Here is a 21,816-nt window from a genome sequence, read left to right as displayed (position 1 = left end):
TCATTTCTATTTATTTTGTGAATCAGATCTGAGGCAAGTAGTGGGCCTTTAAGACCTTCGATTTGTGCTATTAATGCATATGATGGCTTGGAGATCTCTTGAGGAGAAGGGCGCTTTCATCTAGAGGACGATCCGATCAGTTTGGAGGAGCATTAAGACTGCAGATTACACTTAGTTCTCAGACCATCTTGGCAGCAGCAGAGTCAGCACATGGTAGGGTTTGGTCTTGCACATTGGAGCCATCATAAATGAAGATTTTTGTTTGCTTCTTCATCGCTATCATTGGGTGACAACAAATCAGCTTCCTAGCTTCTTATTCCATTGTTTTCAGTTATGGATGTGTGAGTCTATATCAGTCCATAGTCCTCAGTAAGTCTGAGATTAATCTTGTAAATCAGTCCAAACTTGGTCTTTTGATAGCATATTGTAATGGTTCTTAGTAAAATTGAACTAGTTTGGGTTTGCATCTTATTTTGACAGTACTCTGAGGTTGTATGCCAACTGTTTGACATAATACCAGCAAGCTATACACTCCGATTTCAAGTCAAATTTGGTGTTACAACTTCATAATTTGATTGTATATGCTTTCTTGGCTATTGTACTTTCACTTACAGTCATTTGTAGTTGTTCTTTCAAGATATGTGTTTGTTGAAGTCTACATCAATCTGAAAACTATTGAGACAGCAGTTCGCATAACACGCAACATTAGCAAACAGCATAAAACACAGTTCTTGACAGCAAATATCCCCTTGTTTCGATCCTCAAAAGGACGGGGGGTATTATAGTGGTATCAAAGCGATTTCTTGCCATCCTGTTGGGGAGGTAAAAAGGGAAAGATGGATTTCGACAAATCCACTATTGATTTGATAAGGAACTTGCAAGCCTTGATGAATGATCCCGAAACAAAACACAGATTTCTAGGAATGTTTGGGAAATCAAAAAGAAAGAAAACTTCTCAACCTACAAGTGATCATGGGAAAACATTAAGACAAGAGCGCAGTATGAGCAGGAATGAAATGAGGAGACAACGTCTATGCTTCTCTTGTAGAGGTCCGTGGGAGCTGAATCACAAATGTATGGATGAGAGGATGGTTAAAGAGAATGAAGTTCATGTGTCTTCAACTAATGGGGAAATGTCTGAAAATAACAATATAATAGCAGCCACTTATATGATGCCAATTAATGGCGATTCTTCCAGAGGAAGCAAAGAAGAGAAGGGTAACATTCTGATTTTGGACAGCAGTTGTCTACCTCTTCATTCTTATGAGATTACTGCTCATATACATAGAGGAACTTGTGAAGACAAGTGACCAAGTGTTAGCTCACCAAATGCTCGTGTTCAAGGTGAAAATTCCAAGAGAGATGTACTTGTGAAGCTTGAATAATACGACAGGTGTATTGATGACAGCAGACACATTTCTTCACTTCATCATAAGACTGATGATACCTTGAAATCATATCTAGATGGCACTCAAGAATTAGGAGTTAAAGATGAGTTTGGAGGCATGAATTTAAATTATGAACATTCTGATTTTCTATATCAGACTTGGCTAGATGTGGAAATTGACCTTCTTCATAGTGGAGCAGCCACTAGTGTTTTGATTACACATGACGAAGGACACACTTTGCAATGGCATGATATCATGACTGATTTGTTTGAGGACAGCAGCATTATGTTCCATGATATTCATGAGATTACAGCCGTTACACATGGAAGAATTGGTGAAGATGAATCTACAAGTAAAGAGGATGAAGTTTACATTGAAGAGGTAATTGGAAAGGGCGAATACGGTACTCAATGGTATGGCGACTATTCTAATTTTTATAACAGCAGTCATACTTTATTTCAGCCTAAGGTAACCACATTGTTATATGGAGATTTCGAAGGCAAGGACGAACAAGTTAACATCAGTCCTTATTTCCTATGCATGAACAGCAATAGTATGTCTTCTCTTTTTCAGGATATGGCAACCTTTGATTGTGGTAAAGGGAGTACTATGGTTACTACACATGATGCAAGTAGAGGACATAAAGATTTTGAAGATGCATCTTATTTCAGGATAAGTTTCAGGCACTTTGGAGCAGCTGATATGGAGGAGTCCCAAAGGTTGATTAATGAATGGTTAGAAAGGGCAAAGCAAGCCAAGTTGTTAGCTCAACAAACTAAGTTCCATTTTCAACTCATTCATGATAGATAAAGTTTCACTAATTTTGAATATTCGGCAAGGTCTACATCAGCTATTCAGTGGCACGAAAGTGTGTGCGGGCATACCTATTTGATGGGGAATAAGTATGAGATGGATTCCTTTGATTTGCAATGGTATGTTGACATCTATGACATCATTCATGTTGTTGATCTGAATTATCTAAGCAATATTGGGTGGCCGTTTGTGTTGTTTTATTGGCATGTGGAAATTCATTTCCACATTTCCTTGATGTTCAGCCTTCATGGATGGGTGATTCCTGGTGATTGGCGGAATCATTTCGTCTTTATCACATGTGGTACGATTGATGGATTGGTTTGGGATCCGGGTATTGTCAGGACTGAGGCTTGTACTCCTATGGCACGTGATGAGGAGTTGAAACTAATTTAGCAGACACAGTTGGTGTTACAGGAGCTTTGTGTAATGTCCCTACTAGTTAGAGATAACTGTCTTGCAAAACATATTGTTAGAATACAACATATATATATATATATATATCTAATTTAACTTGCTATCTAACTTTAAAATACTTAATTACATAATCACAATTCTCATCAAAAAAAGGATACGAATGCCATACGAAGATATGTCATTAGGCGGCCGTGAGGCTCGCCTTCTTGGAACCCATCTTTGTTCCAAGCCCTCCAGGAAGTCGAAGGTGAATTCGACTCCTATCTTGAATGTAATTTCTTACACCCAAGCCCTCCAAGAAATCGAAGGTTAATTCAATTCCTATCTTTAATGTAATTTCTTACATCCAAGCCCTCTAGGAAATCGAAGGTTAATTCGATTCCTGTCTTGGGTGTAATTTCTTACACCCAAGCCATCCAAGGAGGACCCTATGTCCATTCCTTGCCTTGGGTGATGCACCTCATCACCCAAGTCCTCAGAGGGGACCGGCCAGATCCGTCTCTTCTTGGTGAACTTAGTCAACCAAACCATACATATGCATATAGGTATTCAGTATATATACTGCCCTAGGGATTATCATAATCCCTTCCTTAGACTATGGGAGTTTCCTCCCTATAGCCTCCAACATGTGATTACATTTATAATACATTTTTGCATTTTATTATTATTTTCCTATTCCATAATTCACATGTACATATTCCTAATTTAACATGTATTCTCTACACATTCATAAAAATGTTCATTAATCAATATTCACCTTTATTTCTTAACATACATTCCTACTATTTCTAATATGTATTTACTACTTATGTTTATACACATTCCTAAGAATCTTTCATTAACCTATGTATTCAGATGTTCATTATTTATATTTATTAATATGTATATTAAACTATTCATTGTATTCTTTAATATATATATTAAACGTTATTATTTATATTTATTTACACCTACATTATGGGACACCTCTTACCTATTTGCGCCCGCAGTCTGGTCTCCAATCTGCAGTTCCCTCCGATCCCTATTTTCCTTAATGCCCACGCTGTCTTTCCTTTCCCCCCCCCTTTTTTTGAATCTCTGTGTTCATGCCTTAATATATCTTATAGCTTGAATGGTTTGCACTTCTTCATGAGCGATGAAAGACATATCTCCTTCCAATGTCTCTCTATAACAATTGGTTTGCTATCCAAGGGCTCCTGATTAGTTTCCTTAACATAATCTCTTCTTAATTTCCTTAACATAATCTCTTCTTAATCGTTGTTATCTTAAGGAATAACAATTGGTCTTATAATCGTTGTAATACTTAAATACTCTTTTTGCTAATTACGATAGCTTTATGTAGATTCATTCCCTTATCGTTGTTGACATAATCGTTGCTACATCTTTTCTTATAATTATTGCTCATCTGTTTCAGATGATCGCTGGTCTTCATATCGATGGCTGGTAATCGTTGTTTAGTTGATATCGTACTTCCACATAAGATATCAATTAATTGATGACTTTCATAGTCATTACTTACTATTCTTCAACGCTGCTTTATTTGTGTGATACCATACAATTTATTAATTTATATAGTGGCTTATATTAATCATACAATACGTAACTTCTAATATTACTTATATTTCCATATATTGCTTACTGTGAGGGGACAATCTCTGACACCCTCTGTTTGTTGTTTGCTGAAGGCTGGGACTTAAGGGATGAAATTACCTTTAATGTTCCATAATATATTTCGGTGGTGAACAATTACTAATCAATCTAAAATATTGTTTTCAAGCTGGTGTTAAGTATCTTTTTATTAATGATGTGTCATCAACTAGACTCTAAGATTCGCTGTTTGTATACAGATAGTTAACTTCTCTACTTCGTATTATTGAGATAATACCGTGTCACCCCATCTTCCTATTCTGCTTCGTAGCTTTCATTCTCTCTTTTATACATGTATTGGCAGACAAATCTGATGCATGTCAGATTGGGTCTGCCACTATGTGTTTATTTAATACTTATTTAATAGCCGAATATATTTTGTAAATTAATATTATATTTAATAATTTATTATTATTGAGATAAATGGTTATTCCTTATTTAATAATTTATTGCTGATAGAAATAAACGGATGATTAATCCGTGCTAAATAAGTGTATTGATATTTAAATTAATTTAATTTATATGTCTAGTCTTTTGTATTTTAATTTTATTATCATTTATTATTGGATATATAAATTATGTTGATAATATATAATATTTAAATCATACTCATAAATAATATTTAATTAATGAATTTAAATAATCATTCGTTAATAATTATTATATTAATTAATAATAATAATTTCTTTATTTAGGGTCTCTCTCTTTCTCTCCGTATATATATAACGATCCGGGAGGGGACATTACACAGATTTTCATTTGGGATCTAGGTGGCATTATCCTTCAGAATGGTTTTGTTGAGCAGCGGAGATTGCTTGGGGTCAAGCAATTTTAGGAGGGGCGGATTGTAATGTCCTCATTTTTCCTAGCCTTTTCTGAAGATTTAGCCTTTTGGCTAAATGGAGGAATAAGGAGAAATTAATTAAATTAATTTCTTATAAAGTCATAAAATAAATAAATAAATTAAAAAGTGACTTTATATTTAATTAATTTAATTAAATAGTGACTAAAGTATAAAATTAAAATAATTGAAGTCACTTAATAATAATAAATAATAAAGTGTACCTACCCTCTTCTAGAAGGAATCTCATGATGGGTTATGAAAAAGATAAATAGAAGAGGGTGATAAATGATCAGGGGATAGGAGGTTTGGATATGATTAAATCACTGATGCGTGGCATTGGTTGAATCTCTGAGGATGCAAACCTTTTGCAAATTGAGGAAGGGCTGGACGAAACCCTAGCTTCTTCTTGGGAGTGGGAGATACTCAATTTTCCACATTGTGCATAACAGGGTATGGTGATTGGGAAGGATAGTCGGTCCTTTCACTTGAGCATAAGGATATTTTTATATCAGATTATGGTAGTGCTACAGACTTGCAGATTTGAGGGTACACTTGTGTGATGGTGTAGGCATCCCTTGGCCTAACTAGACACCGATTTCCCTTTGGGCATCTAGGCGATACCTCTTTTTATATTGTGCAGGCAAATCGAAGATATAAGAGGCTGTCATTATCACAGTTGCAGAACTTGGTCCCCACGTTTTTGTTCATGCCACCTTCTACATGCATCGATTTTAACCTTCAATGATTCTAAAAATCATAGGAAGGGAAGGCGATGCCATTGGGACTGTTTGTGAGGTATTTTGGTGTTCATTTCAATTTATTTTGTGAATCAGATCTGAGGCAAGTCATGGGCCTTTAAGACCTTCGATTTGAGCTATTAATGCATACGATAGCTTGGAGATCTCTTGAGGAGAAGGGCGCTTTCATCTAGAGGAGGATCCGATCAGTTTGGAGGAGCACTAAGACTACAGATTACACTTAGTTCTTAGACCTTCTTGGCAGCAGCAGGGACAGCACATGGTAGGGTTCGGTCTTGCACATTGGAGCCATCATAAATGAAGTTTTTTGTTTGCATATTCATTGCTATCATTGGGTGACAACAAATCAGGTTCCTAGCTTCGTATTTCATTGTTTTCAGTTATGGATGTGTGAGTCTATATCAGTCCATAGTCCTCAGTAAGTCTGACATACCACCAGCAAGCTATACACTCTGATTTCAAGTCAAATTTGGTTTTAGAACTTCATAATTTGATTGTTAATGCTTTATTGGCTATTGTACGTTCACTTACAGTCATTCGTAGTAGTTCTTTCAAGATAAATATGTGTTTGTTGAAGTCTTCATCAATGTGAAATCTACTGAGACAGCAGTCCGCATAACACGCAACATTAGCAAACAGCATAACACACAATTCTTGACAGCAAATATCTCCTTGTTTCGATCCTCAAAAGGACGGGGGATATTACAGAGACTCAACAGTATGTTGCAGCAGTCTTAACAGGTGATCTATGTACCCCTCGGCTTGCTCAACACAAGCTCCCTACATATCCTTGTCAGCAGTTACTTCATCTAGCTATCTGAGAATATTCTGTACGGAATCTTTGAATTCTTCCCTCTCCTTCTCTTCCATTGCTCACCCAATAGGGATGTATGTGACGCTATAGTTAGCCAATGCAAGCTGATCTGCGGGTTTGTTTGTAGGCGGGCCAACAATATGAATCGTACGGTTCCTTTGCTCATCCTTAGTGATTCTGGAGTAAGTCTTCATCTTTTTCTTTCCTTTAGCTTTTATTTCTCCTATCCGAGAGAAGATATCCTCCAGGTTAATTGGTGACTTGACAGTCGCCTTCCATTGTGCCTAAGCTATTAACCAGCCTGAGGGATGGCCTGTCCAGATGTGACTACTAAATCCCCACTCTGCTCTTTGGATGACCCAACCAATTCACTACCTATCTGTTGCAACTGATTGGACACAGAACGAGGAATGGGTGCAATATCTAATCCTGAAAAAGTGCACTTAGAATTTAAAAGAAACAAAATACTTTTCAAGAAAGCACTTTTTATTTCCCCGAGACAGGCTCTTTCTCCTGAAATTCAACTTCTCCTTGCAAGTAGCCCTCCCAAATGTCCCGGTTTGCCACGTGCTCTTGCCGAACATATTCTTGAAACCTTATGCAAAAAGGGAACAACTCTTTATTAGAGGGAAAGGGAGGATGGCGCATTTTGAACCGCACACCCTCGAGATGAGTGTCCACTACCCTCAGTTGCTCACGCCAATGTGATTGATGATCACTAAAACGCGGTACGTCTGCATGTAGCTTGCCAATACACACTAAGTCTTCCACAGAGAATATAGTTTTATCAGCCTTTAACCTAGCATTCCATTGTGACACCACATCAGCATCCCCCATGGTATCCTTCCTGCCAATGACTAATGCCTTAAGGATGTCCTCACCAATGCTCCCAATACCAGACAAGTCCTCCTCACATTCCTCTTGAGTTTTTCTGACGATGTTTGCCATGTCCATTTTCATGCTGACAATCCAAAACCACTCCTTGAAAGTGTTTGTCCCAAAATCGAAACAAAGCATTTTAACTTTAAGGTTAAAGGTCGCACATTTCGAGCTTTTGGGCCAAAATTGGCAAACAACTAAAACTCGCAAAGGGCCGAAATTCGCCAAATCAATCCTTAAAGCCAAAAAGTCCAAAAAGAAGCGAATCACGCAAACCTTCCAAGTAGCCCAAATTTCAAATGAAGGGCGTTTTAAGATATTTCAAAATCGCTCAAAAGGTGTCAAAGGCCTGAGTTTCCGAAGATGAACATTTAATCCGAAAAAGGTTAAATGATGTTTCTTGCAAAATCCACCAATGAGACGAAAATGGTCGAAAAGAAGCAAGTCACGCATTTCGTCTTTATGAGCCGAAAATTGCTGAAAAAGAACTTAAGTCAGGTAAAGATCGCACACCCCCCATTTAGGCCGAAGTCATTCCAAAAAGCTTCACAAGTCGCACATATAACCTCTAAAGCCGAAATGCAAGTTCGATAAAGCTCTCCAAAATTGGCCTCCAAGTCAAAAATAACAAAAATAAGAAAATCGCGAAACTAGCAAAAGCGAGGATAAAAGCGGAAAAGCAACGAAAGCTCGCAATATAGTCCAAAATGCCGAAAAGGAGATAAATAAAAAGTTCGCAAAATGTCTTTCAAAGCCGAAAAACTTCAAAACGTTCACATCGCGCCAAATCGATTCTCAAGACCGAAAAAACTCCAAGAGGGAAAATCGTGCAAAATGACCATCAATCCCGAAACTTAGTAAAGGTTCTATAGCTTGCAAAGTCGCTTAGTAGAGAAGACATTGAAAACAATGCATAGCCTAAGTGTCTCGTCTTTGACAAAAATTGCTAGTGCTCCCCATGGTCAGATACTAGATTTAATAAGTCCTTTCTAAATTAACCACTGAAATCGTACCCTTAACTGAAAGAGTTTAGAAACATCCATACACTATGGTGCCTTTGAAATGGGTTCCATACTAGGAAGAACTTCAATAATGAAATCAGATTTTCATTTTGGATAAGGCTCAGAAGTTCTTCAAGAAACACAGAATTTTCGGAGGTCCTACTTCGTTAATTATCAAAATAGCATAAAGTTATTCACCTTTCTTTTTGCCTTCTTCAATTGCATTACTGAGACTATTCTGGAAGCTAGAGGCCAATAAACTCCTTTATGTATCGTTATATTTCACAAATCATCCAAACATTCCATAGATTTAGTATAACAATCAACATTAGCCTTATTCTTCCTAACGCCAGTTCATTTCAATTATGATTTAAATCCCAAGGGTGAAACATATAGATCAATTTTAGTCTTAAATTCAGGTAAATGAAACCTTGCTCTAGTTGGGCATCTATCCACTAACTTGGATTCTCTATTCCCATGATGGACACTCCAAGACATTGTTCTTAACTTGAACAGATATCTTAGATACCAAACTAAGTGAGATAAAACACTCTATAGAGCCTATGTCAATCAAAACGCTTGATATGTCTTCATCCGACGTAATTTAAGTGTGCTAATTCTCCACAATAGCATGCATCTGGTGTTATAAGGCAGGTTGAGTAGAGGTTGGTTCACTATGAGATTATCCTTGTCTGTTTGGGCATAAATGTACTGTCTTCCCCGTAGGGTGTCAGGTTAAGACATTGCATAAATGACAAAACTACACAGAATATATGGAACTCACAAGTGTTCTATTAATTCATGGTAAGCCAGTACATACAATGATAGCAATATGTTAGACTACAATAGCCTGTCCAAAGACTGAAAATAGATACAATATAAAGGAGTCTGGTCAGTTACCCGGTACCAACTGTCGACAACCAACGGGTTAACTTCCGACGCTAACACAATTTACCTTAATGCTTAATTACCCGACAACATCATCCCCCCCAAAAAGAAAAGTCGTCTTCGGACAACAAACAACCAAAATGGGAATGATGTACAAGCAAAACTAAAACCCCAAAACAACAAATTACTGGGATTGGGGTAGAGATGGCGTCCCTGATGGTCCCGTGGATGAGGAAGAGGCCAACTGCTCTCGGAGCTACAACACCTGCTCTGTGCAGTGGCGAAGATCCCTCTCAGCCACCAGCTGGCGCTCCCGAGACCGTTGCACTCTAAATACGGCCTCCATCAGTGCGGTATGCTTCTTATCCAGCTCTGCCCTCGTACTACTAAGACTGGCCTCCAACACAAGCCCTATCTGCCACCCGTGCGGCTGAGGCTGCTGCTAACTCGGCGCAGACACGAGCCAACTCCTCCTCCATACTCCCTGTTCGGACTCTCTGCTGAGCCAACTCCAACTCCAATGTCTCCCTAGTGATATTTGCCTCCTGCTGAGCATGACAAAGCGCCAAATGACTATCCCGTATGGCCTACTTGATCCTCCTGAGTAGGCTCTGCACCTGACTCTCTCCAGTCTGTCCAGGGTGTTGCCACTCCTCCAACATCACAGGAAGATCCACACAAGGCCATCCTCTGTCAACAAAGCACCGCTGAAACGCCTCAGCAACTCCTCCGGTAGCAAATGCCAGGAGACCCTCCAACACTGGCTACCCTAGGGTCCCTTCCTCCATAAAGGCCAAAAGTCTACGTGCCTCACTCTCTACTGCTGCCAAAAACTGAGTCAAGGCAGTGGGCTGGTTCTCTATAGAACCAGGCATCGGAATGTCTACCTGTGGCACCGTATCCTCCGCACCACCAATGTGCTGGAGTAGGTCCGTAGGTTCCCCCTATGCATGCATCTCATGAGGAGAGTCACTACCGTCTAAATCAACCACCTCTTAACAGTGAGGTCTGGCAAGCGAGGGTCCTTTTGGGGCTCTCGGTGGTGCTGAGTATTGCTCCAACCATGCGTCTGTATCATCTCCCTCAACGTCACCCCTGTCTAACCTGATCTCTCCACCTCCACCCTCCATCGGCTGTACCACTGGCTCTGTCCGAATAAGGACTATGTCCCTCGGCTGAACTACACTGCTGCTAGGGACTTGTGAAATCTGCCCGAGGGAGGGACGAGGATGCAGCTGGCCAAACCCCGGCATAGGGATTGCTGATATGGCTCCCATTGTCACTCCTACTGCTGGTAATGGTGTCACGGTCCCATCTGTAGTCAACATAGCGGGTGCATATACTAGCCTCCCTATCTGAACACCTATAGGTCAAACCACTCTTCCTCCTGGCAGTCCCTGCGTCCCCTTCGGTATCTGCCCGAGGGGAACCGTACCACCTGCGCCTTCTTCCGTACCCAACTTTGGATACGGTACCTCCATGTGTGAGGCGAAATCCAGTATCACCACCCGAACATCAAGAAGATGTCTCCTCCGACTCTGCCCCTGAACTACTCTCAGTGGCTGAATCCGACTCGCTAGCAGAGACTACCTGAATCTGGGGCTTCCGCTTCCTGCTGGATGGTGCATCCCTTGTGTGTGTATCCAAATGAGTCCAGTAAAAAAAATGGAGGCCGCAATAGGGTCAATGTTGTCCCGTGGCTGCCAGCCTCGCCTTTCTTCCGGCACCTATATACAAACTGCGCCCAGGAATAACCCAATGGCGTGGTGGGGCATATAGAATGCCTTGTGCTTTAGTGTGAGGAACTCATGAATGCAGTCTGCCAGCACACTAGCCCAGTTGTACACTGTCCCATTCCGGAGCCCGTTCATCAATGCAATCATCGGCATGGCTGTGTCGGAGGCCCTACTAACTCCTGTGAGACGGCTCTTCATCAAGTCAAGCAAGCACTGCATGCACCAGGTACTATGTAATATTTTTTCAGTCCTCGCCCCTTGGGTGCCGTAATCCTGTCCCACTCTGCTCTGGTAAGGTTATCCCGACATATTTGTTGTAGCAGCTGATTTTTCCTCTCGGCGGACATCTTCATCGCATGCTTGTCCACCTTCTTCCCTTCGTCAGGAATGCCAAAAACCCTGGCAAAGTCATCCGGAGCAAAAGACATGGTAACGTCTGTGTGCTGGTATTTGAACGAGAAGGTGTGCAACTCATCATTGTATGATTTTATCATCATGCCCAGGCAAGGCTCAAAATCCCGAATGGGGAATATCAGCATCTAAATGGCCCAATGCACCCGTGCCCTTCCTAACTATGTTTTCACCAAAATGTCATCTAGGGACTGCGCCTCCAACCACCATTGCCTGCACACATTGCCGTTCAACCCCTCAAAAGTGACTATGTCCGCTGTGACTTTCGCCTGCCTTTCTTTCTTGCCTGTATCAGGTACAACAACCTTCCCTTTATCCATAGGACAATCTATAGACGGTTTCCTGGTTGTCTTCACTGAATCTTGTAGTCTCCTCCAATCGAGTTTTTTCAACTGCCTGGCGCTAGATGCCATCAAATGATTTTTTTTTTTTTTTTTTGCTCGCCACTTGCAAATTTCCCATCATTTTCACAAAAATAATAAAGACAAGTTCCTGCAAAAAATAATGAAAACGGTGTGCACCATGAAGTTTCGTGTGGTTCTGAAGGTCGTAAATTGGCGTTGGCGACAAGGGGCGCTACCCCAAGACCCTGCTGGGGTGTTGGCATCAAACCTTCGTTTGATTTGGTAGGTACACTACAAGTTGGCCGTTTTTTGTTTTTTTTTAGTTTATTATTTCTTACTTGTGTCGTTGGCTGGGTCCTTCTCGCTCATGGTACACCTTCAATTTAGAGCCATTCACTGTGTCCTGCACCTCATGCCCGTCCAGTGTCCACAGTTTGATCACCCCGTTCGCACCGACCTCACGAACTTTGAAAGGGCCCAGCCACTTTCCCTTGAATTTTTTGGGCTTGATCTCGTTGCGCCCATTAAACTTTAATACAAGTTGCCCTGGGGTAAACCGCATTCTTCGCAAATGTTTGTCGTGCCAACTCTTCCGCCTTTGCTCTGGCATCTCTGTCGCCCATTGAGCCATCATCCGTCGCTCGTCCAATTTGTTCAGAGCGTACAGTCTCTCTCTCAGGCTTTTCATGTCGCCAAGTCAATTATCAATGGCGATTCGGAGACTCGGCACCATGAATTCAACTGGCACCACGGCTTCTTGTCCATACATTAGCTGGAAGGGAGTTTGTCTTGTAGTTACCTTATAAGTCATTCGGTATGCCCAAAGTACCGATGGTAGCCACTCCTCCCAATCATCCTTCTCCACTCCACAAAACTTATAAATCACCGATACGATTATTTTATTGGTCGCCTCCCGTGGATAGTAGGCGCCTGATAAGGAGTGGAAGATTTTAAACTCCATTGTTAGCAACCGGATTATATGATTTACAAAATGTCCTCTGTCATTCGTCAGTTGGATTGGAATCCCATACCGCGTAATGATTTGTTCATAGATAAATTTGGCTGTATTGACCGCCGAGTTGTCTGGCAAAGCCCGTGCCTCGACCCACTTGGTCAAGTATTTTGTCGCCACTACAATGTATCTGCACTGTCGAGCACTACTTGGTTTTAATGGTCCGATGAAATCCAATCCCCATCTCTCAAACAGTTCCTGGGCATTCGATTGGTTGAGAGGCATAAAATCCCTCTTCAATGGTCGTCTGACCCGTTGGCATGTATCACAGCTCGTCACCCACTCTCTGACGTCATTATGTAGTGTCGGCCACCACAATCCTGCCAACAGAACTTTCCTGGCCGTGGTGTCGGGCCCCATGTGTCCACCTGCGGGCCCTTCATGTGCTTCCCTTAGGACACCCTGAGTTTCCTCTTCCAGGATGCATCGCCGTAGGACCTGGTTGGGTCCCATTTTGTACAAGAGGCCATTAATGAGTTGGAATGGTCTGCTCCTCAGTACCAGTTTCCTTCTTTCTCCTGGTGGCATCTCCCTCGGAAACCGTGATGTCGACAAGTATTCCCCCACACTTGTGTACCAGGCGGGGAGAACTGTGATGCGAAATAAGTGAGCATCTGGAAAATCTTCATTCACTCCTTCGCCTGGTTCTCCTGACTGGATTCTCGATAGCTAGTCAGCTATCACATGGCTCTTCCTGGGTCTTACAATAATGTTGAATGTAAACTCCTAAAGCAATAGCAACCATCGGCTAATTCGTCCTTGGATAATTGGCTTGTTTACCAGGTACATCAACGCCTGGTGGTCCACATAAAATGTGAACGGGGTGGCCAGTAAGTAATGTCGAAATTTCTAGACGGAGTACACCATCCCGAGGGCTTCCCTCTCTGTGGTGCTATAATTTTTCTCTGCCTTCGACAGGAGTCTGCTTGCAAAGTAGACCGGGTGATCTAGCTCGTGATCGCCAACCTGCGCCAATGTGGCCTCTATGGCGAAATTGGATGCGTCAACGTGTACGTGGAACTCTTTGTCCCAGTCAGGATATGTCAAGATTGGCGCACCCACCAACCGTGACTTTAGTTCTTGGAAGGCCTCTTCCTGAGCCGTCCCCCATGCGTACCATTCACCTCTCCTCATCAGCTTGTCCAGAGGGCAGGATACTTGAGCAAAATTTTTGATAAACCGCCTGTAATACCCCATGTGTCCTAGGAAGGATTTGACTCCCATGACATCTGTCGGTGCCTCCATTTCCACTATCACCCGAATCTTGTCTGGGTCATTCTTGAGTCCAACCTTACACACTATGTGTCCTAACAACTTCCCTTGAGGCAACATGAATCTGCATTTTTGGGGATTGAGTGCTAGGCGGGCTCGCCTGCATCTCTCCATGCATTCACCAATTGCGGCCAGATGTGCATCCTGGTTACTGTAGATGGACCAGTCGTCAAGGAACACCCTGAAGTTCCCTACTGACATCTTGTCAAATATGTGAAGGGTTATCCGTTGGAATGTCGCTGGCGCGTTGCATAACCCGAATGGCATTCAGTTATACACGTACACACCATCTTCCACTATCAAGGTCGTTTTTAATTTGTCCTCTTCGGCAATGGATATCTGGTTATACCCAGAAAATCCATCCATAAATGAATAAATTTCATGACCGGCCACTTCCTCCAAGATGCTATCCGTAAATGGTATTGGAAACGGGTCCTTTATGGTGACTGCGTTAAAGCATCTGAAATCCACGCAGATTCGGATCTGGTTTGCCTCCTTTTTAAGGGATATCACTATGGGCGATACCCATTCGCTGGTCTGCACTTTGAAAATAATCCCAGCTTCGAGCATACGCTCGATTTCATCATTCACTCTCGCAACATAGTTTTTATTCATTCTGTACGGCCTCTTTTGTATAGGTACGGCCCCAGGTACGAGTGAAATTTGGTGTACGCACAGTTCTGGCGGCACCCCTTTGAGGTCCTTGTACGTCCAGGCGAATACATCCTTGTATTCCATGAATATTTTAAACGCTACGGCTTTCAGGACTGGATTCCAGTCGTCGCCAACCGGTATGTTCCTTGGCTCTGCTTTCGTGCCGAGGTTTGTAGATTTTACGGACTCTTCATACCAGATTGGTTTTGTCATGTCAAACCTATGTGTTGGTGTCTTGTTGACAGGAGCATCCCCTTCTGTTTATTCCTTGTACGTTGGCGTAAATTCATTTTCGTCCGGCTCCTCGTCAACCTCAAACATGTTGCACCCATACAGCAGCTCGTAGTCTTCCATTTGCCAATGGAAGAGCCCATTAAGGGAATCGGTCTCATCTTCCGAACATCCTTGGATTCCCAGGACGCCTTCCTCATCCCATTTCCTTCCGTACTTTCCTTCGTCAACTCCGCCCTCGCCGTCCGGTTCTGATTCTGACGGAGGTTCTTCACTCACGAGTTGTGTTTTCAGGTCAATAATAAATTTTTGCCCGGCTTTCTCCATGGACAGTGTGCTATGCTTCCAGTTGTGATTCACTCTGGGTGCCACCAACCACCCTCTGCCAAGAATGACGTCATATCTTTTCTTGGCGAGCAGAATCACCACGAAGTGGAGGACAAATGGTTGTGTCCCGATGGTCACTTGTTGCACCTTGAGCATTCCAAGAGGTTTGATACCATGTTGATCCGTTCCCAGTAAGTTGAAGGTTGCCGTCCATAGTGTTGGCTTGCCAAGCTTCTTCCAGGTTTCTTCCGGAAGCACATTCACTCCCGACTTGCCGTCGACAATGGTGTCAGTCAAAATGGTGCCAAGTATTCCCATTTCTACCACCGTTGGGTGCCGACCACTGTATAGTGTCAGCACCAATGGGTCTGTTGGTGTTCCACCAGGAACATCCATATTCCGGGTCACCCGACTCTGTGGGGTTACTTGCACCGTACGTAGGAGTGTCGTACATAATTGTGGCATCGTTTCCAGGAGGTCCTTCATCTTCACATGTACTTCAATCTGCAGCATTTGATTCAGGATATTTTCCTCAGCTTCAGAGCAGGAAGTACTTGCCACTTCCTGAGTGTTCCATTGTGCCAACATTTTCCTTCACCACTTCAGCCTTCGCCTCCAGCGCCCGCTGCTTCTCTATGCGGGGATCCGGGTATGTGGCCTTCTTTGCTTGTGACCGTGTGATTGCCAATACCCATTCCTCCGTCCTGTCAATGTTGAGCAGGTTCACTCCCGACTTTGGGCAAGTTCCATCATCGTGGTCTCTAGGCCCACACCATTTGCATAGTTTTTGTGGGGTTCTTCTGAGGTGCATTCTCTGGCAAAGTGGCCCCATTGATTGCAGGCTCGGCACTGGATCATTGGTCGTCCCTTCGCATCATATTGGATCCAGCCTCTATTATTATTGTTATTATTGGTCTTCCCCCCTCGCCGGTTGTTTCGGTATCTGCCAGATGATGCATTATTATTGGCGGTTTGCGAAGTTCCGGCGAGCGGCTGCTCTTGCATGAAGAGAACTTGTTGGCTCCTGGTTTTCATATTGTAGGGACATTCCTTTGTCAAATTCTGCAATCTAACAAATGTCGCAGAAAGCCTTCTTGGGGCAGGACCCCTTGGTGTGTCCTTCACTCCTACAGTCCGTACACCACACATCGTTTTCTTCAGTCTTACTTGTACTACCCTTCATGGCTTTGAATTCTTTCAGCATTCATTCCATGTCCGTTTGGAGCACGTGCACCTTTTTGCTCGATTCGCCACCGCTGTTGCTTTCCCTGTCAGAGTCTTCATCATCGTCGGATGAGTATTTATTACTTTTCTTCTTCTTTCACGTTTTGTGTTCGCTCTCGAGGTTCATCGCCCTATTATAGGCATCGTCATATGACGTCGAGGGTACAATTTCCATCTTTTTCCGTAGGGAGGATTTCAACCCTTCAACGAACCATCGTTTCTTCAACCCATCTGCGGGTTGGCTTTCCATTTTACCCAGCAGTTCTTTCAGCCTCTAGCTGTATGCTCGTACTGCCTGCTTGGGACTTTGTTTGGTACTGTATATCTCGGCTACAATTTCATTGTCATCACGAAGCGACTGAAACTCCTCCTTGAATTCCTTTTGTAGATTGGCCCATGTGGCCACTTTTCGCTTGTCAACATCAAAGTACCAATCTATGGCAACTTCGCGTAATGTGGCTGGGAACTGCTGTACCCACTCATCTTGGTCCGTCACTCCGTTGGCGGATCAAATAGTTTCACATGTACGGCAATGCCGTACGGGGTCTTCCTTTCTGTCCCCTGTGAACCATGGCAATTTTTGTTTACTTGCCATCCCAACACTGGGTCTTGCTCCTCTGATACCTTGTGTGCTTGTACCTAGTGATCCTCCGCCTCCACCTCTTGCACCTAACCCTCCACTCGTGGGTCCTCCGAAGAAGGCTGGTGACCACGAACCAAACAAATTGCCTCCCGTACGATACCCTTTTTTTCGTACCGTCACCTTCGGTCGTCTCCCTCCGGTTGGTTGTCTCCCTCTGGTTGTCCTCCAAAATGGACAAGTTCTTTAGTAGGTCTCTGGTTGCGTCGATCAGGTTTAGATTTCGCCTTGTTTGTTCCACCAACTCTTCGCGATTTCTTATCCTATGATGGTATTCTGGCGAACTATAGAGTTCTCCTTCCGCACCCTCCGTGACTTCTTCTAGGTTCCCTTCGGACAACCCTACAACAGTGTAGAGAGTGTAATTCTCTCTGTCTATCTCTACCTCCGCAACCTCCGTGACACCTCCTGGGTTCCCTTCGAGCAACCCCTCGACCAGCCATCCGTCGGCAAGCTACCTTAGCCTATGCCTTCGTTCTATCTGTTGTCTGAGATTCAACGCTCTTTGTCCCACTTCCCATTCGTCACTTTGTATCTTTTTATTTTTGTCTTTATTTAGTATATTGGGCATAAATCACTTCCGTACACAACAAGCACATACCATGTACACAACCAAACAAAAATACTTTTATTACTTCATCCCTTGTACATAATGTATGTCACTGACATACTCATTACAATAGGGGTGTTCTTATTTATTCTCGCTGACCGTCAGAGTTCATGTATTGCGCTCCTCTTCTTGGCACTCCCTAAATTCTCGTAGAATTTGCTGCCGTCGGTTCTCTCAATAGATGTCTTCCCTTCGGTTCTGGAGAGCCAAAAATCCTTGTGCCAAAAGGTTAGGCAATTGGCTCATCAACCAATTCACAGCAGGGCTTACTCCGAGCGAACTCCACACAGCATCTTCTGGGACATCTTCGGCAGTGGCTTCCCTCCGTACATGTGTTTCGATTGCTTCCTGTAGGATGCAGGAGAAATCCTTCGTGAGTGTCTTTTCCCCCTCAAACAATTCGTCGGGTTCTCTATCAGGGTCACTCATTCCTTCTGGTAATGGTTGTCCCATTATCCATGTGCCATGTAGTACGTCCTTTTCCCGTTGCTCCCAGGTTTTTACTTAGGCAACAGCGCAAAATGTTTTCCTCGTAGGGTGTCAGGTTAAGACATTGCATAAATGACAAAAGTACACAGAATATATGGAACTCACTAGTGTTCTATTGATTCATGGTAAGCCAGTACATACAATGATAGCAATATGTTCGACTACAATAGCCTATCCAAAGACTAGAAACAGATACAATATAAAGGAATCTGGTCAATTACCCGATACCAACTGCCGACAATCGACGGGTTAACTGCCGATGCTAACACAATTTACCTTAATGCTTAATTACCCGACAACATGTACATAATGTGATCCTCTACATTCATAACTTATAATCTAATTCCCACTCATAATACTATAACCTTCATGTCCATTTCTATTATTATTTCCTTTACCCAAAGAGCCTGATTTGTTATAATTCTATGACCTAACAGGATGTTCATTGTATCTATTAAGATTGAAGTTGTTGCTTCTGAAATTATTGAACCTTTTCTTGGAAGGAGGTTCCTTAAAATTTGAAGATGAATTAAATTTTGCATTGTGATTGGCACATGCAATTGCCAACTCTTGAATCTTTCCTTCTTGTTTAAGTGTTTTTCTAACACTCAGTCCATTCTATCAAGCCTATGCAAATCCACCTCTGTTTCAATCAGGGTGTCAAGTCCAGTAAACTTCATTATTCAGAATCACTCATCATGTCGGTATGATGATACATATTTGAGAAGCTGTGATTGGCATACATCCTTGTTTCAAATTGTGAAATTCAGTCATTTTCTTGTCATAATATAGCTGCGGTAACCATCTTCTTATGAATAAGGATACAAATAATTGCCATGTTACCTGTTCTTTAGAGAGGCCAAGCTCTCCCTTCTGGCTTTCCCACTACGACACAACTTCTCCTTTGATCTATTATGCTCCCCACATGCCCTTTAGCAGTATCTAAATAATTGCTGAGATCAAAATATTTCTCAATTTCTATAAGCCAATCCTTGGCTCCATCACTTAGTTTAGTAGCATCTTATTTCAAAGGTGCTACCTTTGTCAAATCCTTGCAAATTCTTGAGCCACTTTATCTGCTTTGGTTACACCATGTCTAAATATATTCCCTCTTGAATTGCAGGAAGACAATTGAAATTCAGGAGCGAATTCCTCTTTCGGTGCTTCATAGGGTAATTCTTGATAAACTTGCACTTCCTCATTATTACTTTGTTGAGTCCTGACTCCATGCAAAAGCTGATCTATAGAATTCATTCTTCCAAATGGGGATAACTCCCTGGCAGTCACTGTTTCCCTTTGCTTATTGAACATTTTCAGGATTATTTCCATGTTTACCCATTCTCAGCACTACCAATAGGTGGATCACTGTTCACATCCTATACTTTATTAGTATTGCTCTTACTCCTCCTTGGAGGCATGGTGTCCTCTGACCAACAAATTAGATATATCATAAGACCAATTCATTGCTCACATGTATCATTAGGAAATGATTGTCACCATTAATCACTTGTAGATAAGAATGGATCATGACCCTTAATCTTAGGCTCATGCAAAGCAAAATAAGGATACAAAATTAACCAAGTTGTTCTACATCCAGCTTAGAGAGTGATTCATATTAAGTTTATACATATATTAGTGTTTATGATGTATTATTACACCAACAAAAGAAAGTTTACAAGACTGATTATCAATATTTTATTGGATTTAACCTCTCACCAATAATCACAACAAAGAAATATACATTATATTGTCCAGATCAAAATTAGATCCAAGCATGAAATATCATGCTTGAATTTGAAATATCTCCATCCAGAAATGAAATGAAGTTTCCTCAGTCACTATTCTATTGGTAACTTAATAATTTCTCTTTAACAAATGCATTCCAACACTCAAAATGAAAATTTAATCTTGATACAGATGAGGTATTATTTATCTGCTTCAAGCTTAAGTATTTTTCTCCAACTGCCATTCTTAAGTCTTATTCCATGTTATAATATAAAACCTACAAAGAAAGACACAAGTTTGAACTAGAAAAGGCATAAGCGTCACATATTCTTTAACCAACACTGCACTACATATTAAACTATTAAATCTTACTGGTGTATAGCTTAGTTCTATCATGTTTTCCTATTTGGTAGCAAAATCATCTTTACCTTATCACATAGTCAAAAATATTTAAGAGCAAAAGTAAACATAAGGAAAGAGCAGTGACATGTCCAGTAAAATGGAGAGGAACAAATGAAAAAGTAAAAAAAGTAAACATACAACATTGCTTATTGGTGTGAAGGTGTCATAGCCTTTTGCCACTGTCCAAGGAAGACCTGCAGCCTTGGCAAGAGAAATATCTATGTCAAAAATTGCAAAGGGAGATAATCTGACATTCCAATAAAAGTAAAGTTCTATGCTAAATTTCAAGACATGCAATTCATAACAGAATAGTTGCACAAAAATAATGGTTTTATTAATAGAATAGCAGAGATGCTACATTAATTATAAGAAGACCATTCAAAACTTGAGATATAGAAGACAATAAACAGCTTTGATAATCTAGAAGTATAAATGAAAGAATGCCTATAGTCTATTAAGGGGTTTATCCAGCCTAAAGATTATAATCTGTCTTTAAAAAAACACCTGTTTTCCTGTGAACAAGGCTTAACTGCTTGTTTTTGAAATACCATATATTGTTTGATTTATATCAAGAGTCCATTAGAAGGCCGCTCAAAATAATTATCAGCATCTGTAACACAAGTTACTTCAAAAGAAACCCAGCTAAGATGCCAATGTGAAGTTGTGTTTTCTAAATCACCATGTATACTCTAACACCTATTAACTTGAGCAAACTTAAGTTAAACATACATTAAAGAAGATGAAGGGGATATGATACATAACTAAGCTGCTTTAAGAGCAGTGGCCTATATTCAATGCTATATAGAACTTAATTGATTAGAACTTTAGAACATTATTAGGCATATTTCTCTCAAGAATCAACTCATTTCAAGCAGAAGGCTGATTAACATTAGGATTTGAATTTGACCAACCATAAAATTCAGGAAAAATTCATTGAGTCAAAATAAACCTTGAAAAAATCAATTGAATAAACATGGTACCTGTAATATTTACTGAATGCATCTGCTATGGGAAGCATGCTGCTGTGCAATGACACAATTTCTTCTCATCACAAAAGGATGGTGTAGATGCTAGCAAAGTTGTGGCATGGTTGGGGCAACCTTCTCTCTTTGGTCTTCTATCAAAGCACAAGGCCTTGGAAAGGAAATATGAATCCTTGCATTATCACTATTTGGATTTTCTCACCTTCGAAATGAAAAATGTTGTCAAGGAGGATAGTGGCCACAATCTGGCTAACAATTCTCTCCACCCTATTTTTGGTAAGCTTTCCTCTCAAGTCCACCACTGACCGGG

General features: G+C 41.5%; 1 protein-coding gene across 3 annotated transcripts in view; it reads right to left on the bottom strand.

Moving 5' to 3' along the window:
* LOC131047116 (probable acylpyruvase FAHD1, mitochondrial) overlaps positions 1–21,816 on the bottom strand; it is a 296,277-nt gene that overhangs the window by 118,183 nt on the left and 156,278 nt on the right. For all 3 annotated transcript variants that reach the window (XM_057980961.2, XM_057980959.1, XM_057980960.2), the window contains exon 5: positions 20,662–20,724. In XM_057980961.2, coding sequence (XP_057836944.1) covers positions 20,662–20,724 — 63 coding nt within the window. The remainder of the gene's footprint in view (positions 1–20,661; positions 20,725–21,816) is intronic.

The sequence above is a fragment of the Cryptomeria japonica genome, chromosome 2 (assembly GCF_030272615.1).
Source record: "Cryptomeria japonica chromosome 2, Sugi_1.0, whole genome shotgun sequence".
NCBI lineage: Eukaryota > Viridiplantae > Streptophyta > Pinopsida > Cupressales > Cupressaceae > Cryptomeria > Cryptomeria japonica.
The sequence above is the reverse complement of the archived record's forward strand: the minus strand, read 5'-3'. Positions and strand labels throughout refer to the sequence as shown.